The sequence below is a fragment of the Phasianus colchicus genome, chromosome 6 (genome assembly GCF_987193195.1).
Source record: "Phasianus colchicus chromosome 6, bPhaCol1.hap1.1, whole genome shotgun sequence".
Taxonomy (NCBI): Eukaryota; Metazoa; Chordata; class Aves; order Galliformes; family Phasianidae; genus Phasianus; species Phasianus colchicus.
In genome coordinates, this window is record NC_143441.1 from 1,879,477 (window position 1) to 1,906,111 (window position 26,635).

The window sequence follows — 26,635 nt, forward strand, 5'->3', positions numbered from 1 at the left end:
CTTCTTACATGTAAAATTGCTATAGGCTCTACTCGGGTGCACAAAGCATCTTCTAAGATAAGCGCTGCTTCCGTACTAGGGATGCCTTCTTGGCCCATTTTCAAAGCGAGCTTAGCTGCAAAAGCAGAATCTGTGACTATGTTACAGGGAAGGGAGGGCCAATAAACAATCGCCATCGCAACAGCCCTGACCTCGAGCATCTGAACGCTGGCGCCCGGATCTGTGAAGATTATGGAATCCCAGCGACCATTTGTTTCCCACACTACTGCCCCTTGCCCCGTTGATGATGATGCATCGGTAAACAGGGTAGGCCCTTCCACGGGCGAGTCTTGCACCCTGCACCGTAACGACAGCTGCAATGGTCTCGCCAGTTCGAAAATAGGGGGCGAGTCCGCAAATGTGAGGGAAGCTGACGTCCCTTCCAAAGCAAGCAAGATGGGCTCTGGGAGCGGTAAAGAATCACGAAATGATGTAGGGAGATAGATAATAGAAGGTTCTTGTCCAAAGGTTCTGACAGCTGTATGACGGCACTTACGAAGAAGCCTAGCCAATATTTCCAGCCAGGAGGAGTACGCACGCGTGGGCTGAACGGAAAAATGCCACCACAATGGTTGCGGTTTGGCTCCCAAGTCATGGCCTATAACAGCAGCCGCCCCACTCTCGCATTTACAGGCAGCCACTTCCAGCTCCTTTCCAGGATCATATCGAGACAGAGCCGATTGACAACAGGATTCTGTTATTTCCTTCCATGCCTCTGCCATTTCGGGCGTGATGGAACGCGCCTCGTTCGGATCCGAGCCCTTAAGCTGCTCATAAAATGGCTGCATGAGGCGAGGAGGGATCCCCAGTGCCCCTCGAATCCATTGTAGGGCTCCTACTAGCTTCTGCACATCCCATAGCGTGCGTATCCGGGGTTTGATGTCAACCCCGACTGGGTGGACAGTTTTGTCTCCCAGCCGATATCCTAAAAACTGGACCCCCGATCCTCTCTGGATCTTTTCAGCAGAAATAGTGAAGCCGGCTGATGTCAGGAGCGTCACCACTTGGGCTTCTAATGACTGGAGCCCCGATGGGGTCGGGGATGATAGCAGCAGATCATCCATATAGTGCAGCAGGAGGAACTGCCTAGGGGACTGTCGGACCGGACTCAGAACTCTGTCAATCACTATCTGACAGATCGTGGGAGAGCACGCCATCCCTTGTGGGAGCACTCGCCAGTGATACCGACGAGCCGGGCCTTGGTTATTACGGACAGGAACCGTAAAGGCAAAAGCCTCCCTGTCTTGCTCAGCCAGGGGTATGGAGAAAAAGCAATCCTTCAAATCGATAACAACAACCCCCCAGCCTGCAGGCACGGCGGATAGTACGGGCGCACCCTGCTGAACTACACCAAAAGGCACTAACTGAGCGTTAACTGCGCGCAAGTCGTGCAGCAAGCGATAGGATCCTGACCGCTTCTTTATCACAAATACAGGAGTGTTCTATTGACTAAGAGAGGGTTCTATATGACCTAAGCGAAGCTCTTGCTATACTAATGCGTGAAGCGCTACAAGCTATTCTGTCGGTAAGGACCACTGATCCACCCAGACAGGTCACACTTCCTGTCTCCAGCGCAGTGGGATCGCATACTGCGCCGACAATTGGCAGATCGTGGCCCCCACTATAAATTGTTATGCCTGCTGCCACACTCCGCAGAAAGTTCCTCCCCAAGAGGGTTCCCGGCACCTGCGCCACTAACGGGGTAAGCAGAACAGGCCTTTCCAGGGAACCATCCCTGCTGATTACGATAATCTCAACCATCTGGGCGGACCTCCGGGTGGGCGTTGTTCCTCCCACTCCCGCTATCATCTGTGCCGCCCCTGTAGGCCATGTAGAGGGCCAATCGGATTCCGCAATAACCCGATGCGATAGAGAAAGCGCCCGTGTTTGTAGGGTTAACTATAAACGCAGCTGGATTCGCTAGGCCCTTTTCTTTCGCTTTCTCTTTAACTTTAGCCCAGTCAGTAACCAGGCCCCCCCCCGGCCGCGGGCTCCCCCCCGGCCGCGGGCTCCCCCACCCCGCTCCGCCCACCGCCCTATCGCGTTCTTCAAGGGGCGGTCCTGGCTGAGACGTTTTGTCCAAAGAAGGGCATAAAGATGGGGCAGGGTAAAGCGGGGGCGGAGCTGTCGGCTCACATGACTGACTCGGCGACTCCTTCTTCTCCGTCTCTCTGCCTCCGCTCTCTGCCGTCGCCGCCATCTTGGCCTCGTCGGATCTATGAGAAAGCAAAGACCCGCTCCCGGCAGCCCCCGTCACGCTCCGATCCTCCCCGAACCCTCCTTCTGCCTTTGCCGCTTTGAGAGCCTCAAGTATCAAGCCCCACGTTTTAAGCTCTGAGGCTTTTTGGTCGGACATGGCGCGCTGGCACAGCGCCGAAGTAAGTGAGTCCCACTTATTTGAATCGAGCACCTGTTGAGGGGAGTCCAGCTCACCCTCCTTTTCTAGCCGCGATAACACGGTCGCGATCTCCTTCTTAGAAGGAACGGTCTTACCGCAATAACTTTTACAGAAATGTAAAAATACCTTAATTTTAGTTACACACGCGACCTGCCGCCACCTCACAGGTTCCACCGCAGTGTGTCTTCCGTAGGCGACCTGCCGCCACCTCACAGGTTCCACCGCCTTACGGGCACACCGGGCAGCTACTACTCACAGGGCAGATCACGTCGGGGTCACCACTTGTTGCCACTCTCTCTGCATCATTCGTTTTCCACCCCATAAGATGCTGCTTTGCCAGCGAAACCGACCCCTAACCAGGTCGGGGCCAAATGCTCACACAGACCCCAAGTATAGGTGAAGCAAAATGGCGTTTATTAAAATGTAGCAGGCACTTAAATATTCTCGTCCCGCTTTGTCTACACCCCTTGCATACACGCTGTCCTATTATGGGACAGCACCTGGCAAGCCCTGAACATAGGGAACCTGACCCCGTCACACACCGTCTCCTCGCCACGCCTACTACAGTCTTTCTTCTTATTATTAATTTCGGCAGTCAGGATTTTTTAAAAAAGGAAGTGGTGATATTTTGAGTCTAGCTTTGCTTTGTATCAGGCTGCTAGTTGTATCAATGAGTTGAGATGATAGCCTTTATGGACTGAATAAAGGAAAATTTAGATACCAACAGAGTGCATCTCTGCTATTAATGGTTTCATGTTTTCTTACTGGTGTAGAAGCAGGCAACGGAAATTTTAATATACAAAGTTAAAGGCCCAATGTTTGTTTTACATCACCTACTTGCTAGTTAAAAGGATCTAACAGCACAGAGGAGTGTGGTTTTCTTGCTATTCAAAGACCCAAATTCCCCAGGAAAGGATTGGTAAAAAATGGTGAATCTTGTGTATATTTTTCCATATATATAAAATGAATATCTCCCTTTTCCAGTAAGAACAGCTATTCTTATTATAACTAGCTTAATATTATAACTAGCTTAGTAATATGATCTTCACTATTAATACATTGCTATTCTTCAGTGAAGTTTATCCATTCTGTTAGAATTAGTGTAAGAAAAACTAAAATAGAGCTTGAGAGTACTTTGAAACCATGTTTACAAATGTTCAGAATACCTGCAGGAAACATCTTTACAGCGGTTTGATAAAACTTTGTAAATACATGTAATGCAATGGTACAAGCACCGGAGCCAGGAATGGTGGTTGGAAGTTTTCATTTTGTTGCTCGCATACTGTTTGAATTTAGACCTAACAACTCAATGTCTGTCTGTAAAAAGGAGATAATATCCATTATACCCTCAGAAGTCTGTTCTCAGTACAAATTTTTGTACTGATCCTTTAAAAATAAAAACAATAGATGCACTGTTTTTACATCTCTCTTAAAATATAAAATATAAGTAATTACTATTTATTTATTTATTAAAAGAGAGACTCACTGTCCAAATGAGAGCATTATGATAATCTAGTAAGAAGTTTAGTAGACACAGAACAGACTCCTATGAAACAGTTCAGTTAATGAGTTCTCAGTCAGGGTCATAGTGAAACATTTAGAAGGTTATTCACTCTTAATTTCAAAACTTATAGTAATGGAAGACAGAATTGACAAACACCCTACAGAAGATCATCCAATAGTTAATAATGTTTACTCTTTAAAATAGGCTTTATTTTCACCTAGGCTATATCTGTTTTGATCCTCTAGGAATTGGATCTCATTGTGCCTTTTGCTTTGTATTAAGGAATAGTTCAATGTTATGACATATGTTATGTACATCTCCTTTGCAAGTTCCTGGCAAATTATGATGAAATGGATACACTTGCAGAACATCAAAGTAATCACGTAATTAAGCCAAACTGGTGGTTTGTCTGGAACAGCTTGCAAAATGACAATGTGATCTAATTTGCAATATCTGTATAGGTATGGTTTTAAACGTGCTGGCATATTTTTTAATTAGATCTTCTTCCTCTGTCACTGGTGTAAAAAATCACAGTTGTTTAGCTTTGTTTATCTTTGCAGAAGCTTGCTTATGAATATAAATAACACATTTTATAGAAGAGAGAAAGAAAGGTAGAAAGAAAGTAGCAGTAGCACATCCTTCTTTTCATAAATTCTCTTAGTTAACTGAGTTTCACTGAAGGGAATGAATCAATGGTCCTTTATAAAGAAAAAATCAATTAGAAAGTCATTACATAAACGCTAGCTTTCAAAAAATAAAATTATATATTAAAGCCAATTAGACTGTATGTCAGAACTAAGTTGAATTGCACTTGCATTGATGTATGCAAAATCATTAACGACCTCCATGTCCAAGAAATGTAGAGAGTGAAAAAGAACATGTTTTTAGACAACTGAATTTTCTTTTGCAAGCTATCTCAAGCAGCAGATGACTTCTCTGGGCTTTTTAAGAGGTTTACTTTGTCTGTCTCAAGTGTTACTGTTGTTACTGAAATTAGAACACTTGAGGCAACACATAAGACAACAGCCACTCCTGTGGCATCTAGGAGGGCTATAGGAAGAACAGGAATCCCAGTAGAGTCTTTCTCCCAATAGCTTGCTGTAGTCCTGGTGTGATTTGTGTTTAATGCCACACTGGAGAGGCAGATGGTGTTAAACATTGAGAAGGAGCACTACTGAGCATCTCACAGAAGAGCTGAAGTCCCCTCCTGTGGATGCAATGGGACAGTCAATCTTATTTATTTCCTTAATGACAGCAAATAGGCTAGCTAACTTTTCGTGTTTGGGTCTGCATCACAGAAGATTAATGTATCTCTCCCTGATGGGTTTGTTCTGAGCAATCAGAAGCAGAAGAAATCTCTCCCTGTAAGTCAGATGCTGTAGCTTGCAAAATTAAACATTCCGATACAGGTTGTCACATCATACCACTGCAAGGGATGGGGCATTTCAACTGTATCACAGTTTCAGGATGTTCTGAACTGTTAGGTTTCATGAGTGGAAGGCAGTGATATTAGAAGGCTGAAAACACTTCCATGGCTCAAACTGGCAAACGGAGTGTTGGAGGCTATGGCAGAACTAGAGGAATTCTCTTCAGTCCACTTGTGAGGGTGGAGAATGAGAATTGAGTGCAGGATTGTGGAGTCTTGACCTTGAGGTTCCAGGGGTGAAATGTGACTTTTCCCCTGGTCGTTTGCCTTGTCTGCAAATGCTGTTTTATCCCGTTCCCTTTTGTGTTTTCTCTGGGCAGTCTTCTTTCTTTGTTTTGTCTTATTGCTGAGCTCTTAAAATGAGGAGCAGACTCTAACCTGAAAAGCTATTGTGCTTAGGTGTGGAAACTGCTCTTTGATGAGTGAACCTCAAGTAAATTGGAGCACAGCGTTGCAGTCCTTTCTTCTACCAAAAGATGGAGCAAACGAGCTACTGAACGGCCTGTGTGGCTAATAGGCTTGCTAAGCACTCAGGAACTGTTCTGCAAGGAAGGTTGGTTTTCTGTTTTCTGTTAAATCTTCATACATCTCATAATTTGTGCTAAAAGGAATGAGGCAGTTTGCTATACTGAATTGACCAGGCTGGATGGTAACAGATGGGTTGGTGAAAAAGGGGTTAATAAGGAGACTTGTGTGATCAGTTCTTTTTTCAATTATTTCATCCACTTACATGTGAAAGGGATATTTTAGAATAATCCTTTCACCTCTTGCAGGAACAAGTATGCCTGTGCTGCTGATGATCTGAGCTTCTGCAAATACAGAGATTCTCATCAAGTCAGACAAATTTGCAGAGCTGAGCAGCGGGTAGGAGGAGATGCCGGGAGCTTTCCAGGGCGCTCAGCTGTCTGCCCACGAAGAGCACAACCTCCTCCATGCACTTCGGAGCCTGGAGAAGAGATGCCCCAAGTCTCCTCGTGGTGGACGTGGCCTCGTTTCCTGCAGGATCTTCAGTGTCTGAAGGGCCAGCGAGGAGACAGATGGACTGGGGTCTTGCTGCGCTTCCTGAAGTCCTGAGATAACAGAGGAACAGAGGCTCGTTGACAGCCGTGTACCCGCAGGGCGCCCAGCTCTCCCCTCCGGCAGGAGGGAGCAGGGGACAGGCACATCGCCTGCCGGCTGCCCCGACATCCCACTGCCTGGCTCACCTTGGTAGATGCACTCTCTCTCAGCCTGCTGCTGATCCCTCACATGCTGCCCTAAGAGCCCTATGAACGCACGGCCCTGTCAGCGACCCCAGCTGCTCCCTGGGTGCAGTGTGGAGGGCCAGGGACAGGGGAGGCTCAGTCTCGTGGCTCACCAATGAATTTCACAGCTTCCCGGCGCAGGGGTCCTGCGGGCTCCGTAGGTAGAGCAGGCTCTGGCCCAGGTAGTCCTGTGCCGCATTCTTCCTTGGCCAGCTGGAGAGGGAAGAGGGAAGAGTGCGGGGTCAGCGCAGGGTGGTCCCGACCCTGTCCTGGAGTGTGGGAATGTGCGTACCAGGCACTCGCTGATCTGCCAGAACTGCGCTGTCTGCACCAGGTGCTCCAGCCGCCTCCAGCACAGGAACAATGCGGCACTGAGGAGGGCTTTCTGGGAGGCCTGCCAAACAGATGAGATGGCACCGCAGCCCAAGCAGCAGCAAAGCCCGCATCCCCCAGAGCTCCTCCACAGTGAGGATGCAGGAGCAGGGGCTGATGCTGCCATGGGCTGCAATGCTCTTGGTGTTTGGGGGGCACCACGAGAGCAGCATTGCCCTCCGCCAAATGAACGCAATCCCCACCTTGGCCACACTGTCTTTCTCATCATGCAGCTGCAGATACAGCAGGGCCAAGTTCTTGCACACCTCCTTCTGCATCTTCCTCTTCCCTTGGCCCTCCACAAAGCTCAACATTTCCAAGAAGAGGTCGATGGAGAGCTGCCACACAGTGCTGGACGCCTGCAGAGGAGGAAGGAAGAAAGGAAGGATGTCAGTGTCAGCAGCTCCACCTCCATGGCAAGCAGGGCCATCACCATCAATGAAGTGGGGGCAGAATCTCTGAGCTGGGAGGCTGCAGGCAGATCACAAAATGACAGAATGGCCAAGGCTGGAAGGACCTCAAGGATCATGAATCTCCAACCCCCTTGCCACATGCAGGGCCACCAACTTCCACATCTAATAGTAGACCAGGCTGCCCAGGGCTCCATCCAGTCTGGTCTTGAACACCTCCAGCGACGGGGTATCCACAACCTCCCTGGGCAGCCTGTTCCAGCACCTCACCTCTCTCTCTGCAAAGAACTTCCCCCTGACATTCAACCTAAATCTTCCTTCTCTCAACTTAAAACCATTTCCCCTTGTCCTGTTATCTACCCTTTCAAAGAGTCGATATCCTGAGGATGGCTCCAGAACTGCTCTAAAGCATGCAAGCTCTGCCCTGCAGAAAGTCTGCCCAGGGGCATGCAGCGCCTGGAACTGAAGACCGGCCAGGAAGTCCCCTGGTGCGCTGTCACAGGGCAGCAGGAATGGGCACACTGGGCTCAAACCCACATCCTTCGTGTTCTGGGCTCCCTTCCATCCTTACGTCATTAAAGAGTACTGGGAGCTTGCTGGACAGCTCCAGAGCCATGAGGCTGATCTTAGCCCCATCCAGGAGCTGCAGCAGGGTGCTGAGTATTGGTAGGGCTATGGCACGGATCTTGCTGTCTGCGTCCTGCAGCTGCTCCATGATGCACAGCAGGAAGATGATCATTGGCCTTGCCTGTGGGAAAAACACGCCTTCCTCTAGGTTCAGATGCAAGCACAGTGAGGTCAAAACAGCTCCAGTGCCAGCCCTGAGGATAGCAGGCAGTGATGGGATAGGCAGAGAGCACCACCTCCTCACTGCCTGGAGAGGTGCTGAGCTGTAGGTGGTCCTGCTACAGTGCTGGGGCAGGTAGGCCCAGACCAACCTGCAGCACCTGTGGCATTCCCGGCCGCCCCTGCTCACCGTGTCCTGCCTCTTGCTGAGCTGCAGGATGCCCCTGAGCACCAGCTGCTGCATGCCCACGCTCTGGCTCTGCAGATAGGTGGTGAAGAGTTTCAAGATGTGGTGCAGCTCTGTGGTGACGTCCACGCACTCCAGCATCTGTAATACTCACGGCTCTTAGTGATGGATCCAACAGTCCGCTTGGGGAAAGACAGCAGGGCACAGCCAAGCCTGGACCCGAGGGAGGCAGCAGGGCTCATGCCAGCAGTGGCCTTGCAGCCTCAAGTTGGCTGCTTCTGCAGCTGTTGCTCACCTCAGTGAGGAAGACTATGGCCACCATCTCCCAGGAGTAGAAGCTGTTGCTGAGCAGCTCAACCAGCTGGTGGAAGATGGGGTCATGCAGAGCACCGGGCAGTTCCCTCATGGCCATGGCAGGGATAAGAAAGCACCATGAGCCCCGAGCCAGGGGGACACAGCTGTGGCTGTGCAGCCCTCTTACCAATTCCGCAGGGGCCACAGGCTGTAGTACTGTGGCAGCACTTTATCCAAGAACTGGGGACCCCCTGGCACCTCGAGGAAGGAGTTCTTACCTGGCCACCACCTGCACGCCCTGGAGGTGGGTGACGGTGCTGAGGAGCGCGTCCCAGCCACCCTGCTCTTGGATGGCCTCCATCTGCCTCTGGAGGCCCACGCTGCAGAGCAGCACCTTCAAGGCCTGCACCGTGGACCTGCAGGTGGAGAAGGGTGCGAGTCACATTGGGAGCCCCAGCACCGGGTCCCTGGGTGCAGCGGGGGGACGGGGATGTGGCACCTGATGGGAGTGAGCTGGTGCTGCTGGTGCTCCTCCCAGAAGATCTCCACCTCCTGCTGCGTCAGCTTGGTGGTGAAGGACGCTTGCAGGAGGAGGGCCAGGAAGAGCTCTGGGAAGATGGCCTGGGCCTCCTTCAGGACCAGAGGCAGCTGGAGTATCTCAGGTAGGGTCCTTGCTGCCTGCAGAAAGCACCCGGATACGATTCTTGCCCCATTCCCCAGGTTTCTATTCCATCTCTACAACTGTAGGGATAGAGGAAGGGAGGGGGAGGGAGACCCCGAGAGCTCCAGGCAGGCCTATGGATGGATGTCAGGGCAGGGAGAAGGCTTGGGGGTGGACAGGGGAGGGGAGCGGGGACTCAGGCTCAGTTGAGTGAGTGAGGAACTTATGGCCAGGGCAAGGACACGTGGCCAGTCCTTGATGAATGGTGACGAGTGCTGCTGAGAGTGGTTTATCAGCACTCGGAGCAACTCCTGCAGCGCCTTCTCTATGGCTGGGGGCTCTGAGAGCATTTCCCTCCACATGGTGACAGTGACCCTGCAGGTTCCCCAGGGCTGTCGTCATGGCTGCCCTCGCCTGGCTGATGGCCGTGGGGTGGAGAAGGGAAGGGAGAGGAGCCCTGACAGCTGTGGGCCCCATACCTGGTGCAGGTGGGGGAGCAGACCAGCAGGCTGCTAACCATCTCCTTTGGGAATTTGCTGGTCGGCACAAGCAGGGCCCTGCCCAGGCTTTTGAAAGCTGCCTTGTCTTTGATGGAAGGCAGGCTGTTGTAGATGGTCTTCATGATCTTTCTCCTGGAGGGGGACACAAGTGAGAATGGGATGGCACCAGAGCAGGGCCCTGCTGCCATCCCCGCTGCTGCCTGTCGGCTAAGCACGGTGCCAGTGCCAGGGATGGAGCAGAGCTCTGAGGGCTGGAGCTGTGGCAGTAGCAGGTTCCCACCTGCTGTGGAGGGAAGCAAGCCTCTGCTGCGAGCACATCTATCATGTGGGCAGCCAGATCGGTGCTGTGGAGGCTTGGCACTGTCATACTCTCGATGGTCATGAGTAAGACATTCACCCTTTCGGGGTACAGGAGGTATTTCAGAAGGACCTGTGGGAAGAAGGAGAGGAGGAATGACTCATCCCCTGCATGGCTGCTCAGCCGTGTCGGGGCCTCAGGAGAGCTGGGAGCAGGGGCCGGGCTGGGTGGCGCCGAAGATACGGAGTGTGAGGGCCCTACAGGCACCAGGGCTGCTTGGGGAAAGCGCCTGCACTCTTTCTGACACTGCAGGCCTGGGTTCTCCTGTGGGCTCAGGGTTTGCTCTTTGTACCTGAAAGATAGCAACGGCTCTGTTCTCAGGGGAAGCCTCGTGGTGGAGCAAAGCTAGCTGCCTCTCCCAGACCTGTGGCACCTTGGGCTCCTTGTGCTCCAGCGACAGTCCTAGAGAGGAGCGCACACAATGTGAGTGAGGGGCCTGGGCACCTGGAGGTCTGAGGGACCTAGCCCAAAGCAACTGCTCTCACTTGAGGTGGTGATGAAGGTGAAAAGCTGATGGACAGCCTTCATCGCCTCGTCTCTGGTCCTCTCATGCGTGGAGGTGCAGGAGAGGAGGAGGTGCCTGGCCAGCTTCCCCAGCACAGGGAAGCGTTGGTTCTCCTGGCACCTGTGCTGGAAGACGGCGGTTCCCGTGAAGCAGTAGCACAGCTGGGGAGAGAGGCAGCAGAGGCGCATGGCTGAGCGGGGCAGCAGGGCCCAGCCCAGGCTCTGTGCAAGCCTGGAGACAGGTGAGACAGGTGGGTTCCAGCTGGGGAGCAAGGACATGGTCCCCAGAGCTGTGCACACCAGAGCGCCCTACCTCTGGCAAGGAGCAGGTGTTGGTGAAGGCGAGCAGCCTGCCAGTGCACATCGCAGCCCTCTCCTCCACGGCCACCAGCTGGCCCATGGTGAAGGGCAGCAGGAGCTGTGGAGAGAAAAGCTGCTGGTGTGCCCCCAGGACAAGGCACTCGTCCTTCTGCTCGCTCCCCAGCTGCAGTGGGGGTGGGTGCTTGTGTCCCTGTCTTACTGCAGCCCCGCCGCCCTCCTGCTGCTCCTCACCCATCCCTCTGACCCCACAAGGGCCGGCCTCGGGCCAGCATCCTCTGCCTGTAGCAGGCCCTGGGGGGACCTTGCGTGGATCCCCCCTTCACAGCCTTGAACCGTCCCCACAAATCCCAGCTTTGCTACAGCCAGACCTCCAAGATGTTCTGCAGCTCCACGGGGACAGTGGTGCTGGCACTGCCCACTAGTCCCTGCAGCAGGCGGTGCAGGGCCTCCATGGTCTGCAAGAAGGACAGGGTGCAGGGCAGCCATCCTGGCAGCAGAGGGGCATCCCAGGTGGTGGTGTCCAGGAAGCATTCCCAGGGCTCAGCCCATACTCATCTCCATGCAGGATGCAGCATCCCAGTCTGTGTCATCCTCGTGGTGAGGGAGATGGAGGACAGTGCTGATGGAGGTGTGCAGGAGACTGTTCTTCTCCTTCTTGGGAAGCAGCCGTGCTCTGCTGCAAGGGGAGAGAGGGCAGAGGCATGATGCTCTGCTCAGGGCCCCCAGCTGGGACCAGTGCCACCACGTTGGCCAAAGCTGGGCTGGGGTGGTAACTCATGGTGGCGATGGCGCTCATGGCCTGCTACCACAGCTCCACATCCAGGCACTCGGTGGGCTCCTCCTGCAGCAGCACCTGTGGGCACAGCAGGATGGGATGGGACGTTGCAGTGCGCCCTGCTTGGTGTGTAGAGCCAGGCATTCCATCCCAGCTCCCGGTGCTCCCCTTACTCAATGCACTGCACCACCTCCAACGCACAGGCACACAGGTGCTCATGAGCCTTGCTGTCCTTGAGGGCGGCTGTGCAAGCGGTGCGGATGCAGGTCAGAAAACTCAGCTTCTGTGCCTGTGCCTGAGACAGGGAGGGGAGTTACAGTGCCAGCATCAGGGGACCCTGGCACCCTCAGGGCACAGCTGGGCAGGGGCAGCCAGGGAAGCACAGGGTGCCCGCTACTTGGGGCTGCATGTGCAGCAGATGCGGATGCAGCTCAGGGGATCCTCCTCCTGCGGTGACAGGATGGAGGCAGAAGGATCCTCAGCTGAGCCCAATGGCCCTTGCAGGGGCTGCACCTCACACACCTCATAGGTGCACCACGGGGGTGCAGGATGCCCTAGGTCTCTCTGGCCATGCCTCTCGGGGTTGGCTTGGAGGTCTCTGTTCTATCTTGAAGCACAAGAGGGAACAGCGGCAAATGCGCCTGCTGTTCCAGCTCTGCCTTCAGGGGGACGAGTCCCACTGTAAGATGGCAGTGATGTCACCCCATTCTGCCCAGCTCCACCCAGAACCCCTCCTCTTGCCCTGGGCTTGCCCACAGCCCCGCAGCCATCGGGGCAGTTTTGTTCTGGAAGGAGCCCTCGACTTCACTGTGTGCATTTGCCCCAGCTGCGGCGCTGGGGTCTGGGAGTCCTTCTCAGGGCCCTTCAGCCCCACATCCCCCCCAGTAAAATTAAACTGTGTCACTGTTTCCACTGGGACAGAGTTGAGTTTTCCTTTTTGGCATCTGGTGCTCTCTTTTGGCTTTAGGAGAAAAACAAAGAGTGCTGATAACACAGCAGTGTCTCTAGCTGTTGCTGAGCAGTACTGCACTGAGCTGCAGGCGTTTCAGCTTCTCAGCTCGTCATGGTGTCCTGTGGGGAGGGGCTGAGGGGGCACCAGGAGCTGGGAGGGCACAGAACCGGGACAGCTTGTGGCAACTTATGCATGGGCTCCGTTGCTTGTGCAGGACAGAGACCTTTATCGTACATGCTCACAGCCTTTTATACCCCTGCAACAGCCCCTTGGATCTGTGAGTATTTACATCTGGCACAAGTAGCTGCTGAGCTTCTTTACTCATCCCAAGGTGTTTTGGATATCAAAGCACTTTGTCTTCATGTGGTCCCACATCAGTGCACGCCGTCACAAGGGATGGGCAGCAACATCTTTATTGCAAGCTCTGTTATGCAAGAGTGAGAAATGGAAGTAAGAATTCAGGGGAGAAAAGATCCCATGAGAATGTCCAGCACCGCTTCCTGAAGTGGCTGCATTCTCCTTGGGATCTGTGCCCAGCAGTGCCCACAGCCTGCCCTGCTGCACTGTGAGAAGGCAAGTCCTACCCTGGGGACAGATGGCTGCAAGCCCTCATTGCTCTTGGTTCCCGAGGCTTCCAAGGTAATGCTTTGGCATCCCCCACTTAGCCAGGTGCTGCTCCCTGCATCCCCTTGACTTGCTGATGCACTGTTGCTCTGGCAATCCCTGTGCCTTCCCTGAGTGGTGTCTTGTGGAATACAGAAATGACACATGGGTTTGGTATGCACTAAGGGAAGAGGAGGAGTGGAAGCAGGTCCCAGCTGGGCATCACAGCAACCCCCATCTTGACCTACCTTGGTTCCATCGGTGCCCCTATGTAATGGGTTTGAGGCTCTGGGACGTGAGGGAGAAGTGCGTGAGGATGCAGCGGGAGGCCCACTCATGAGGTTTCCTAGGGTGAGGCGGTTGACTCCACAGCTCGAGACTGCCTCAGCCAAGAAGGACAGCAGGGAGGTGTGCTGCCTCCCTGGCGCCCAGGTCAGGGTTAATTCTAGGAAACTTCCTTGTCTGGTTCGCCCCTCTGATTGTTATCCATTAGTGACAGTTCAGGCCAGCAGCGATGGAGTTGCTGACAGAAGCCTGAGGACTAACAAAAAGAACTTCAGGGGCCCAGGGTGCTTAGTAGAGGGAGTGGGTGTACAGCTTGTATTTTCCACTATCCCTTCAGTGGCAGGGGATTGGAAGGGATATTGAAAGGAGCAGGAAAGCCCATCTCATAAATATGTGGCTGAGAGGCTGCTGCCATCACAATAATTTTGATTTCTTTGCCCATGGGGTGGTTTGCCTGGCACCTGGCCTGATGGCTGCAGATGGGTCCCATCTGTCTCAAAGGGGGAAATGGATCCCAGCCCAGCGTGTACCCACGGTTGCTCCTTTATTGCCATAGAGTCATAGAATCATAGAATCACTCAGGTTGGAAAAGACCTTAAAGATCATCAAGTCCAACCATGACCTAACCAGACTACCCTAACTAACAACCCTCCGCTAAATCATGTCCCTGAGCAACACATGGCTTTTGAACACATCCAGGGATGGTGATTCAACCACTCCTCTGGGGAAACTCAGGGAGGGTAGATTTATGTTAGATATAAGGAAAAAAAATCTGCTACAGTGAACGTGGTGAGGCACTGGAACAGGCTGCCTGCTGTTGTGGTGGATGCTCCATGCCTGGAGACTTTCAAGGCAAGGCCAATAACACAGTTCCGCATGACACAAGAACTAAGGCATTGCAAGGGCTTATCACCCTTGCCGATGAATTGGCAGAGAATTCAGGAATAAATACTTCTATCCCTGGATGGCTGGAGTCTTGGTTTGGTAAACGGAAAGGAATGATTGTGTCCATATTTACTTCTTTGGTTGTAGTAGCAGGAACCCTGATGGCCATCACTTGCTGTGTGAGGGGACTGGGACAGCAATTGATCGATACAGCACTATTGAAGCAAACACCAGTGGAGACACCACCATATTTGGATAAAATGATGGTTTTAGAGGAGATGGGGAATGAAGAAAGGGAAGAAGAGGAAGATGTCTATGAAACTGTACCATAGAAAAGAATTGCAGAAATCAACCAAGCATAAAGAAGAAAAGAGGGACAAACTGTGGGAATTGTGGGAATGGAATGTTGTTTCTGCATTAGATATTGAAAAGGGGGAACTGAGCTGAAGAAGTAGAGCACAATGTGTTTCCATTTTGTAACTTGTCCTGAGAAATAGCTGATATGTAAAAGTAGAAACACCAGATATTTTAGAAGCATATTTTAGAAACACAGTTGCTGAATTATGTGATTATTGCAGTTTTGCAACCAAGAATTAGTTTTTAAATGCTATGAATAGTATGGCTATAGTACTGTGGACTAGAAAGCGCGTTGTAAGGCTGTTCTGTTTGGACAAGAAACCCTCAGCAAAAGAAAAACTGACTTAACAACCATCAAGGCAGCCAGGGCCTCCACACAAGGCCGGATTGTCTCACTCTGTGGGCAGGCTGAGATGCAGCAGGCGGGCATCAGGATACTCCCCTCTGTCCTTCTTCCAAACTTATCCCTATCCGAGAACGAGATGTCCAGAAATAATGGCTGAGTGCTGAGTGTGCACATGTCGGAAGTTAAATAATTACCAATACATGTTTAGCCAGCAACAATTTATGTGTAGCTGGTTTCCGTGTGTTTAGTTGAGTTTGGGAAGATGTGTGAACCTGAAGCACTCAGGCAATGAGGAACCAGATGAGGGAAAGATCAGCAATGGGTAATAGGGCATAAAAGATGTCACACTGTCTCTGCAGGAGACACTGCCACTGTGAATAAAGTCTGCTTTTATCGTTCTCTACCCCCAGACCGACCGGCACTGCCGCTAGCGCTCCGTCACGAGGGAGCCGGAATCACGTCTGCCGGCCGCACCGTTTGCTTTTCCTCCGAACGCGCTTCCAGCGGCCGCAGTCGGACACAAGGGCGGAGCGGCCGTAGAAGCGCCGAGCGAAGCAGAGCTACGGCCTCCGCAGCAGGTGGGGCGGGGCGGGGCGAGGCGGGCATAGTGAGCATCCACGCCCCGCCTGACGGCATCACGGCCCGACGGCGCCGTTCCGGCCGGTTCCGCCGTGCCCCCCGGTGTCCCCCGGTGCCCATGGCCGCGCCAGACCGCCCATCTGGCTCCTCTAGCGCCCAGCTGCAGGTGCGGACCGCCCCAGCTCCCCCGTCCCCCCCCGCTTCTCGCCCTCCTCGGCGGCGCCCGTGGGAGCCGGCCCGGCCCCAAGGCAGCGCTTCCCGCCCCGCTCCCTCCGCAGGTGCTGTTCCGGGCGGCCGCCTTCGGGCTGAACGCCCTGACGCTGCGCCGCCTCTCCAGGGAGCTCCTCGGCGTCGTCGGCGTGAGGCGATCGCCGTTCTGCCTTCTGGCTGCGGGAGCCGGCGATGAGCCGCCTCGCGTGGCCGCGTTCGGTTCCGCGCGTCGGACGGCCTCGCGTGGCAGGACGGGTTAACGACGGGCGCCTGCAGAGGCGGCGAGCGAGGGACCGCTTGTGCGCTTCCCCTCCCGTCTCCTCCGGGCTGACTCTGCTCTATTCCACGGCCGTCTTCCCGGCCAGGGAGGCGCTCCGCAGGGCCCGCTTGAGCGGCGGCGCGGAGCGGAGCTGGGCTGCGTCCATCAACGTGCTGTGGCTGACGTGAGAGCTCCTCGGCTGTTCTTTAACTGCTCGTTCTTGTCCGAGGGCTCGCCTGAGGAAGACGTTTCCGTTTCCAATTTTCCTCCTAGAATAGCGCGATTTAAAATGCAAGCCGTGTTGTCTGAGCGATGTGAAGCACGTGCTGCGAGTTGAACGTCACGCAGCTCAGGGATCTGAGGGGGGGTCAGATTCGCCCTGCTGCAGTGCTGTGAAACCTGCCGCGCTCCGGCAGAGGCTGCAGGTCCTGAAGCAGCATCAGCAGAAGGCAGTGCGTGTCTGCACCGCGTGCCTTGCTCGGCTTTGCTGGCAGCGGCCGCTGCTGGAAGGGGCATCGCGCTGCAGTGCTGCTGGCAGCCAGCACGGCTGGGCTGCGGGCGTGTTTTAGTCTGCTGACTGCGCTGTCATTGCTGGAAAGTCGGCACAGCACTTGGAGTGGCATCAAAGCTTGTGGCTGCACGTGGCAACTTGTAGTTACAGGTTACACCAAAGCTTGGAGTTGCAATAGAAATGAAGTCATCAGATCTCTTCAAAAATAAGGAAAGTATACCAGCATGTGAAATTTTAATCAGATTTTCTCCTGTTCTTTTTTCTGCTGGAGAAAACCTGACTGTTGTTACGTTGCCTTTTTAGAGTCCCTCTTGGTGTTTTTTTGGTCTGTTTTCTTGGCCTTCATCTGACTGGACTTCCTAGAAGTTCTGTTTGTGGTTCCTCATTATCGGGCCGCTGTTGTGGCATTTGGCCTTTCTGCAGTTGTTGAGCTTCTAGGAGAGCTGTTCTGGGTTTCAGCCCAGGTTCACTTCTTTTTAAGACTTAAGGTTAGCAAGGAAGCTATGTGCACAGGGGAAAAAAAAATGATGTAAAGAACAGATTCCTGAATGGGCTCTGTGTAAGTTCACAGAGTTCAGGAGTATTTTAAAAAACAAATAGAATTATGGACTGCTTAATGCTGCATGACTTTGTTGTAACGTATTTCTAATGCTCAATTTGCTCCTGTTTAAGAAAGGAACTTAATTTATTTAGAAGTACGTACTGCCTTAATGATCATTAAATATATAATCATGAATGTTAATCAGAGGGAGGCACAGATGGCATCTCCAGTTCTGCTTTCCACTGTCAGTACGAGGTTGTGAAGTGCAACAGCAGGGATCATGACTGTGTCAAGCAAAATGTATTCCCGTGTGTGTACCACACAAGGGGCTGGGGTAGTGCAATGGGGGAACTGTGCACCATCCGATGTGAGGACGTGCAGAGAGACTGCAGTTAGGTGGCCAACACAGCAGGAGAATTGTGGTGGTCATGCTGACTTTGAATGCCTTCGTGTAATTAATTGTTAGCCTGACCTTGGTGCCAGGGAAGGTTATGGAACAGATTGTCTTGAGGGAGATCACATGGCATGTGCGGGACAACTGGGGAATCAGGCCTAGCCAGCATGGATTCATGAAGGGCAGGTCCTGCTTGACCAACCTGATCTCCTTCTATGATCTAGTGACCCGTCTGGTAGACGAGGGAAAGGCTGTTGATGTAGTCTACCTAGATTTCAGCAAGGCCTTTGACACTGTTTCCAACAGTATTTCCTGCAGAAGCTGGCAGCCCATGACATGGACCGGTATATTCTTGGCTGGATAAGGAACTGACTGGAAGGCTGGGCCCAGAGAATGGTGATGAATGGAGCTAAATCCAGCTGGAGACCTGTCACGAGTGGTGTTCCCCAGGGGTCGGTGCTGGGGCCTGTCCTCTTCAAGATCTTTACTGATGACCCAGATAAGGGCATTGAGTGCACCCTCAGGAAGTTTGCAGATGACACCAAGTTGGCTGGAAGCGTGGATCTGCCTGGGGGTAGTGAGGCCCTGCAGAGGGATCTGGACAGGCTAGATTGATGGGCTGAAGCCAATGGAATGAGGTTCAACAAGGCCAAATGCCAAGTCCTGCACTTTGGCCACAACCCCACGCAACACTACAGGGTGAGGGCAGAGTGGCTGGAAGACTGCATAGAGGAAATGGACCTGGGGGGGGGTTGATAGATGCTCGGCTGAATGTGAGCCAGCACTGTGCCCAGGTGGCCAAGAAAGCCAATGGCATTCTGGCTTGCATCAGAAAGAGAGTCACCAGCAGGAGCAGGGAAGTGCTTGTCCCCTTGTACTCAGCTCTGTGAAACTGCACCTCAAGTACTGTGTCCACTTCTGGGCCCCTCACTGCAAGAAAGACATTGAGGCCTTGGAGCGGGTTCAAAGGAGGGCGCCAAAGCTGGTGAGGGGTTTGGAGCACAGGACTTATGAGGAGTGGCTGAAGGAGCTGGGATTGTTAGGTCTGGAGAAGAGGAGGCTCAGGGGAGACCTTATTGCTCTAACTACCTGAAGGGAGGTCACAGTGAGCGGGGGTTGGCCTCTTTTCTCATGTAACTGGTGATAGGACTAGAGGGAATGGCTTCAAGCTGCACCACGGGAGATTTAGGCTGGATGTTTGGAAATACTACATTTCTGAAAGAGTGGTCAGGCACTGGAATGGGCTGCCCAGGGAGGTGGTGGAGTCACCGACCCTGGAGGTGTTCAAGGAACGTTTCGATGTTACGTTGAGGGACATGGTTTAGTGAGAACTATCACTGATAAGTGGATGGTTAGATTGGATGATCTTGTAGGTCTTTTCCAACCTTGGTGTTTCTGTGAATCTGTGAAGAACGCCCTTATTGAGCATGGTGGACTGTTAGAGAAGAAATGGTTTGACACTGTAAAACAACAACCAGAACCAAAACCTGAAGCAAACACTAGGCAAGGACCAATCACAACATAATTGTTACCAAAATAGAACATAATACAATGCAAAAAAAATTGAGTTATCAGTGCCCTGAAGTGTAAAGCATTTAACAGACTTGCAGGGAAGCACGTATCCAAGTCCAAGCTGGCTGTGTAAGCTTACTTCCTTCCACATCATTCATGTAATGAGAGTACTGATTAGCTTGTCAAGAATACTGAATCACAGAATCACAGAATCGTAGGGGTTGGAAGGGACCTCCAGAGATCATCGAGTCCAACCCCCCTGCCAAAGCAGGATCCCTACACCAGGTCACACAGGTAGGCGTCCAGGCGGGTCTTGAATATCTCCAGAGAAGGAGACTCCACAACCTCCCTGGGCAGCCTGTTCCAGTGCTCCGTCACCCTCACCGTAAAGAAGTTCTTGCGCACATTGGTGCGGAACTTCCTATGTTCCAGCTTCTGGCCATTTCCCCTTGTCCTGTCTCCGCACACTGCTGAAAACAGTCTGGCCTCGCCACTTTGCCCCCCACACCTCAGATATTTATAGACCTGGATCAGGTCCCCTCTCAGTCTTCTCTTCTCAAGGCTAAACAGACCCAGATCACTCAGCCTTTCCTCATAGGGGAGATGCTCCAGGCCCTTCACCATCTTTGTGGCTCTCCGCTGGACTTTTTCCAAGAGATCCCTGTCTTTTTTGTACTGAGGAGCCCAGAACTGGACACAGTACTCCAGATGAGGCCTTACCAGGGCAGAGTAGAGGGGGAGGATCACCTCCCTCGACCTGCTGGCCACGCTCCTTTTAATGCACCCCAGAATGCCATTGGCCTTTTTGGCCACAAGGGCACACTGCTGGCTCATGGCCAACCTGTCGTCCACCAGGACACCCAGGTCCCTCTCCGCAGAGCTCCTCTCCAGCAGGTCATCCCCCAACCTGTACCGGTGCATGCAATTATTCCTCCCTAGGTGCAAGACTCTACACTTGCTTTTGTTAAACCTCATCTGGTTTCTTACTGCCCAGCTCTCCAGCCTGTCCAGGTCTCGCTGAATGGCAGCACAGCCTTCGGGTGTGTCAGCCAATCCTCCCAACTTCGTATCATCAGCAAACTTGCTGAGGGTGGCCACTACCCCCTCATCAAGGTCATTGATGAAGATGTTGAACAGGACCGGTCCCAGCACCGACCCCTGGGGAACACCGCTGGTTACAGGTCTCCAACCAGACTCTGCACCGCCAATGACAACCCTCTGTGCTCTGCCAGTCAGCCAGTTCTCAACCCACCTCACTGTCCACTCATCTATCCCGCACTTCCTCAGCTTCGTTATAAGGATGTCATGGGAGACAGTGTCAAATGCCTTGCTGAAATCAAGGTGGACTACATCCACTGCTCTCCCCCCATCCACCCAGCCAGTGACAACATCATAGAAGGCTACCAGGTTGGTCAAGCACGACCTCCCCCTGGTGAACCCGTGCTGACTACTCCTGATAACCTCCTTTTCTTCCAGTTGTCTGGAGATGGCATCCAGCACAATCTGTTCCATCACCTTTCCAGGGACAACCTTTTATCTAAAAAGAAATGCAGTAAGTTTTTGAGCAATGTCTAACAACAGCAGTGAACTACAGTCACATCAAAGCTGAAGTTCCAGAAGGTAGAGTTAAACATAATTGACTTCACTCCTTTTCTGTCCATATCTGAGATGATCAGTGCAATTATGAAGAAATGTATCTCCATGGGAATGTCTTGCTTTTCTGCAAAGTGGAATGTTCTGTATGTTAAATGGCTCTGCGCAAGTACAGTAATGACCTGGCTTTAAACAGGTAGATGGACTAGGGACATCTCAAGAATTACTCTATTACAGTAGAAAGAAAGAACAAGAAACACTTCACTATTTAAAAACAAAGACAGCTGCAGTGTAGACAGATACGACTGTGCGCCCTTTGGAAGATTAAATAAGTTGTCAAGAACATTTGAAAACTCAAAATGAGTTTGCAAACCCAAAACTGTTTAATAGCAAACAAGTTACACACTCGTGAAATTTTTGCAACAAATGTCACAATGTGTCATTCTTCATGATGAGCAGTCAGCCACCTCTGTCAATAGAGCAGAATAATCAGTTTCAACCAAACATCATCAAGTGATTCCCACCTGAAGTCTAATTTTGACTCCCAACGTTGCCTTGTTAGGAAAAACATTACTACCATTTTAGGTTTTCTCCTATATTCTAACATTTAACGTTGCTTAGAGGACAGCTCTTAGAGGCATAATAGAGGCATAAGTTAGCCATGTTGCCTAGTCACAGAATAATATTTTACCTGTTCCACACAGGCTAGAAATCACACTGTTAGAAGAGGTATTACCTCAACTCTGGAGAACATGAAAAGTTTTAACTGATGCCACTAACATGCGAGTACATTTGCTGCTAATTGTTTATGCTGCAACATCCATCCCAGAGGGTATTTCACGGAATGCACTTACACAGAAAGCAAAGAGTTCCAATCAAACTAGTCATTTAGTAAACTAAAGAGCGTCATCTTTGTTCTGTGCACCGCCATCTTCCAAAACCACCACAGAATTCTCTATGTTACCCTCCTGTAATTTATTTTGGATACTCATAAACTGGAAACAGTATCAGTATGCAATATCTAAATAAGGTGGTTGTTCTATGAATACACATACACTGCAGAACTTGAAATCAAAACATTTGACATTTAGTTTCAAAACAGATACTTGAAAAGAAACTGAAAAACCATGGATCTAATATTTTGCATCATGCTAGAATGCAAACCCAAAACTAATCACCTATTTCACGATCAACTTCTTTGAATATTCACAAATGCCTCTCATATTACACTAAAATGTGAAATTTTAAATAAACGTATATATTTTATATATAAAATACACAATTTTATATATAAAATAAAACATGAAAGAGTTTAAAGCAACATTAATGGCTTGCTAACAACAGATGTAAAGCCTGGGAAAAATAAGCTTTGTATTTACTTACACAATAATGTTGTTGATTGGGATATGGATCAATTTGACAAAGAAGCCAATAAATCCCATTATTGCAAAGCCTATTGCTGTTGCCATTGCAATCTTCTGGAATTCTGCAAATACAAAAATAAAATTCAGTTTTGGAAGCCTCATGTATAGCATACAGGAGATGTTCGCTCTGGTTTGCTGTAGGAGAGAACTCTTCAGAAAACAGTTGTATGTTAGCAGGGAGCAGTTCAAGCACAAAAAGCACTAAGGTTGAGAAACTAAGATGTTATTTCAGAAGACAGATAATATTTTAAGAAACAAAACACTGTTTTCCACAAATCATAAAGCAGATTTTTTGTTTAAGTAGTAAACAGAATTTGATATATCCCATAACAATTAATGGCATATTTATGGTGATAGATCACCATCCCTTCATGCCCATACAAGTCCTGAAAATAATCCCCAATACATAACTGATCACGGAAAAGCTAGTTAGATATGTCACAACACAATACCTACTTAAGTAACCTGCAACATTATAGCTCAGCTATAGCAGCACTTACATGCTGCTTCCAATTATTTTAAGACATGAACACGAGGTAAATTAAGGAGGTCTGCAGCTCGTAAATACCCTGCCAATTAGAAAATGAATGAGTTTCCCTACTGATCTCATCCCAACTACTATCTCTAAAGAACCACCACTGACATCTTGCTGATAGTTATATCTTCTCTACAATGCCTTACAGACAGGCCAAAAATCTTCTACATTTCCAGAAACGAATTTCTTCCTATCTCAGTCAGGTAATCACTGAAGATGACGAAGCACTGAATCAGCTGTGCGAAAGGCAACCCTATACAGGGTATACTAACATGAAGTATTTCTTCCAAGGTCACGTAACAAGCAGAATTTCCTTCAGAACTTTCCTCAAACTGACTGCAGTCTATCAGATCTGACTACTGTAGCTTTCTTTTCAAAGTCTGCACAAGTTTTTCCTCACATCAGTTTATCCAATCAGTGAAAACATTATCTGCCCATCTCAGAATGGCTAATTCCAGCTACTCAGCCTATTACATAAGATGTATGTGACAGCAGTATTAAAACAAGACAACATATCAAAAAAGGTCACGTACAGATTTATTCTAACCAGAATGAAAATTTATTCACGCTGCTCAAGTTTGCATCACACAATGAAATCCAAGAAACATTCCTAACAAACGAATCAAAATCAGTAACATGCAGAAAGATGCAAAGCACGATAGATGATGAAATGACGTTGTATTCTGGGAACTATACCTTTCCTGTCAGGCTTAGTGCACCTTTTAACCAGTCGTATGGAGTCTTTTACAAACTGACGGCTGGGTTCCACGAATTGCATTACCTGGTCCATGGCTGCCTGTAAAGATGGACAGATTTAGTATACGTGGTGCCACACATAACAAAAATTGTTTCATTTTAGAAGTATAAACAGTAGTTAACTATAAAATTTGAGTAGGCTTGTGATGACCGAAAAGGCAATCTAACTAGACCTTAATTTCTGTAAAGAAGAATCACCTTCTAACGGCATATCATACGTAAACATGGCCTACAAATACATATATATTATATAAAGCTGTGCCTCTGGGTGTACAAAAAGACCAAGAGTTCCAGCTTACATCCAGCACTTTCTAAGAATGTAACTGAAGGCAACTAAACAGAGAGAGGCTGCCCACTTCACAAAAATCACAGAATTGTAGAGATTAGAAAGGACCCCATCTAGTCCAACCACCCTGCTAAAGCAGGTTCTCTACAGCAGGTTGCACAGAAAAGCATGCAGGTGAGTTCTGAAAACCTCCAGACAAGGAGAGCCCACAGCTCCCTGGACAGCCTGTTCCAGCCCTCTGCCACTATCACATTAAAGTTTTTCCTTATATTTGTACTGAATTTCCCGTGTTCCAATCTGTATCCGTCGTCCCTTTCCTTGTCACCAGGTACCACCAAAAAGAGTCTGACCCCAACCTTTTAGCACTCATCCTTTAGACATTTATCCGCGTCGACAAGATCTCCCCTGTCTTTCCCAGACTGAACAGACCCAGGCCTCAGCCCTTCCTCAAACAGGAGACGCTGCAGCCCCGACCATCTTTAATGCCCTCCACTGGACCCTATCCGGTAGTTCCCCGTCTCTTTTGAACTGGAGAGCGCAGAATTTAAATCCTTAAGCCCAAAGCTGCTGGAGGGCTGCTGAGAACTGAGAGAAATAACACTCCTGATCTCACCCTCGGAGAAAGCGTCTACTCACAGCCTCAGCTCCAGTCCCGCTGGCGTTGTGCTCGATGCCAGCACTCTCTCTGACAGGAGCTCAGACCTAACCCGGAGCTCACGGACCAGGCTGCGGCCACGCTCCGTAATGGAGCGCTCAAAGCTTCGGGAGCCCCCAGCGCGGGGCAGCAGCGCGCGGCGGCCTCCGAGACAAAACCTCAGCCCCCACCCCGCTCAGGTCCCCACAGAAGAGCACAGAAAAACAGCACCCGAGCACTCTTCCTGCCGCTGACCCCGAACACAAAACACCACCTCACCGGCCGTTACCAGTCACTCGGACAGAAACGCCACGTCGTACTACAGCGCAGCGTGCTGACGTCATCACGCGACGTGCGCCCGGCCACGCCCCTTCCTGCGTCCGGCGGGGAGAGGGGGCGGGGAGGCGGGGCGGGGCGGGGAGGTGGCTTGTGGGGGATGCGCGGCGCGCGTGGGTGGGGCGGTTTGTGTTGCCTGTCTTTGGCTTTTCTCTGTGCTCTGAAAGCGAAAGCGTTCTGATACGAAATAAAGGAAAGACCGTAGCAGTATGCCTGTAGCAAACGCTGTTCAGGGAAAGGGGAAAAGCGAATGGGTGACGGTGGCCAGCAGTGTGCCCTTGCAGCTCGGAAAGCCGTTAAAAGAAGTGCAGTCAGCAGGTGATCCTGCCCCTCTGCTAAGACCTCCTCTGCAATGCTGTGTGCAGATTTGGAGTCCACAAGACAGGGGACACATGGACCTGTCAGAGCGTGTCCAGAGGAGGGCCACAAAAATGATGTGGGAAATGGAACAGCTCTCATACAGGGATGGGCTGTGAGAGGGTTATGGAGAGAGAAAGCTCCAGGGACACCTGATAACGGCCCTTCGGTATTGAAAAGAGGTTTATAAAAACGGGGACACTTTTGCAGGGCCTGTGGTGACAGGACAAGGGGAAATGGCTCCAAACTAAAAGCAGGGAGATGTAGACTAGATATGAGGAAGAAGTGTTTTACAGCAAAGGTGGTGTGGCACTGGAACTGGCTGCCCAGAGGTGTGGTGGAAGCCCTGTCCCTGGAAGCATTGAAGGCCAGTCTGCACCAGGCTCTGAGCAGGCTGATCTAGTTGTAGATGTCACTGTTCACTGTAGGGGAGCTGGGCTAAGTGAACTTTAAAGGTCTCTTCCAACCCAAACGATTCTATGGGAAAGAAAGAAAAAAAAAATAAAAAAAAGATTCAGTCTGGGAGTGCTGTGATTCATTTATTGATTTGCGGAAGCCCTCAAGCCATGGCAAGCTGCAGAGCGCAGCACATTTGAAAACATTGACTTCTATGGCTTTTTGTACAGAGGGATGTGCAGCATGATGCTTAATGAAAAAACTCTTTACTTCTAAGCCGCACAGGTATAATGTACAGCACATTTCTTGCTTGTAGAGCAAGAAGCTGTCACTGCCTGAACTCCTTCCTTGCTGCTGTGGAAAAGCAAATCAGATCATGTAGCATGCAAGGGAAGAGCACAGATAACACTTAGTGATTTTTTGTTCTATTTGATTTTGGCATTTCAGCCTAGAACTCTGTTCCTAGCTGGCCAGCACTGTCATTCAAGTGTCATTTGAGTACCTATGCTTACTAACTGTGCATCAGTCATGCTATGCAGTTTCTGCATCTAGATAAAGAAGACCACTGTCAGATCAGACAAATGCTTCCTGTTCTCAACGCTCTGGACTTTAATGTGTACAAAACATTTTCAAGGCTTTATTTTTTTGTTGGCAGACTTCATGACAGATAAGGTACCAGCTCAGCTCAGAATGGGGCAACTGGGTATTTCATCAATTTTTTGACAACCACGTTCCTTATCTTTGCCCATAGGGCAGGTCTCTCAGTATTGCTGGCCTCTTTCAGATGTAAGGTTTCTCTCTAAAGGGTTTCTGCCTTGAGTTCCAATGTGAGTTTCCTCCACAGGCCCAGGCCTCGAATTGGATTTTATGTTGAATCAGTCCTCATGTAGCACTGTGCTTCAGATGGGGCCATAATTCTGGTAGCCAAATTCTGCTGGACCTTCTCCTTTGGCATACCAGCAGGATAAGACAACAGAGTTAGGCCTCCTAGAACAAATGTGCACATCATTGTCTCTTGATTTGAGGCTGTTTTTCCATCAGCAGTATGTGTGGTGTCACCAGTGAGGAGAGGGTAGTCCCTAAGGAAATCAGATGAAGGTCTGGA

At 50.6% G+C, this 26,635-nt stretch overlaps 3 protein-coding genes across 11 annotated transcripts; all 3 read right to left on the reverse strand.

The window, feature by feature from the left end:
* Positions 1-5,112: 5,112 nt before the first annotated feature.
* LOC149917351 (uncharacterized) lies at positions 5,113-9,939 on the reverse strand. Of its 2 annotated transcripts, XM_090142174.1 has the most exons (9): positions 9,801-9,939; positions 8,939-9,338; positions 8,662-8,767; positions 7,965-8,507; positions 7,187-7,342; positions 6,904-7,005; positions 6,725-6,824; positions 6,573-6,632; positions 5,113-6,437 (listed from the first exon to the last, which is right to left on the reverse strand). In XM_090142174.1, the coding sequence occupies exons 2-9, from the start codon at positions 9,019-9,021 to the stop codon at positions 6,265-6,267; spliced, it is 1,323 nt and encodes a 440-aa protein (XP_089998300.1). In that variant the 5' UTR covers positions 9,022-9,338; positions 9,801-9,939; the 3' UTR covers positions 5,113-6,264. The 2 variants fall into 2 exon arrangements, with proteins under 2 accessions (XP_089998300.1, XP_089998299.1); XM_090142173.1 differs by having other exon boundaries at positions 5,113-6,632.
* On the reverse strand, positions 9,834-11,239 carry LOC149917352 (uncharacterized). 2 transcript variants are annotated; one of them, XM_090142177.1, is made up of 5 exons: positions 10,997-11,239; positions 10,665-10,845; positions 10,472-10,581; positions 10,102-10,251; positions 9,834-9,953 (listed from the first exon to the last, which is right to left on the reverse strand). In XM_090142177.1, exons 1-5 carry the CDS (start codon positions 11,237-11,239, stop codon positions 9,834-9,836), a joined length of 804 nt encoding a protein of 267 aa, XP_089998303.1. The 2 variants fall into 2 exon arrangements, with proteins under 2 accessions (XP_089998303.1, XP_089998302.1); XM_090142176.1 differs by having other exon boundaries at positions 9,940-10,251.
* A 5,869-nt stretch (positions 11,240-17,108) lies between these two features.
* Positions 17,109-24,861, reverse strand: SEC61G (SEC61 translocon subunit gamma). Of its 7 annotated transcripts, none has more exons than XM_090142178.1 (4): positions 24,721-24,861; positions 23,462-23,561; positions 22,190-22,292; positions 17,109-17,267 (listed from the first exon to the last, which is right to left on the reverse strand). In XM_090142178.1, exons 2-4 carry the CDS (start codon positions 23,553-23,555, stop codon positions 17,243-17,245), a joined length of 222 nt encoding a protein of 73 aa, XP_089998304.1. In that variant the 5' UTR covers positions 23,556-23,561; positions 24,721-24,861; the 3' UTR covers positions 17,109-17,242. The 7 variants fall into 7 exon arrangements, with proteins under 7 accessions (XP_089998304.1, XP_089998308.1, XP_089998305.1 ...); XM_090142182.1 differs by having other exon boundaries at positions 23,462-23,557; positions 24,721-24,842; XM_090142179.1 differs by having other exon boundaries at positions 24,673-24,828.
* Positions 24,862-26,635: the final 1,774 nt, after the last annotated feature.

Excerpts from the sequence above, each read along its gene's own strand:
- LOC149917351 (XM_090142173.1), bottom strand. The coding sequence starts at position 9,021 with ATGGAGGCCATCCAAGAGCAGGGTGGCTGGGACGCGCTCCTCAGCACC. Across the intron at positions 8,508-8,661 it reads CCATAGTCTTCCTCACTGAG|ATGCTGGAGTGCGTGGACGT; the intron begins GTGAGCAACAGC and ends TGAGTATTACAG. Across the intron at positions 7,343-7,964 it reads TCCCAGTACTCTTTAATGAC|GCGTCCAGCACTGTGTGGCA; the intron begins GTAAGGATGGAA and ends CCTCCTCTGCAG.
- LOC149917352 (XM_090142176.1), bottom strand. The coding sequence starts at position 11,239 with ATGGGTGAGGAGCAGCAGGAGGGCGGCGGGGCTGCAGTAAGACAGGGA. Across the intron at positions 10,846-10,996 it reads ACACCTGCTCCTTGCCAGAG|CTGTGCTACTGCTTCACGGG; the intron begins GTAGGGCGCTCT and ends CTCTCTCCCCAG. Across the intron at positions 10,252-10,471 it reads GAGCCGTTGCTATCTTTCAG|GTCCTTCTGAAATACCTCCT; the intron begins GTACAAAGAGCA and ends TTCTTCCCACAG.
- SEC61G (XM_090142178.1), bottom strand. The coding sequence starts at position 23,555 with ATGGACCAGGTAATGCAATTCGTGGAACCCAGCCGTCAGTTTGTAAAA. Across the intron at positions 22,293-23,461 it reads CACTAAGCCTGACAGGAAAG|AATTCCAGAAGATTGCAATG; the intron begins GTATAGTTCCCA and ends TTGTATTTGCAG. Across the intron at positions 17,268-22,189 it reads CCAATCAACAACATTATTGT|CTTCCTTGCTAACCTTAAGT; the intron begins GTAAGTAAATAC and ends CTGTGCACATAG.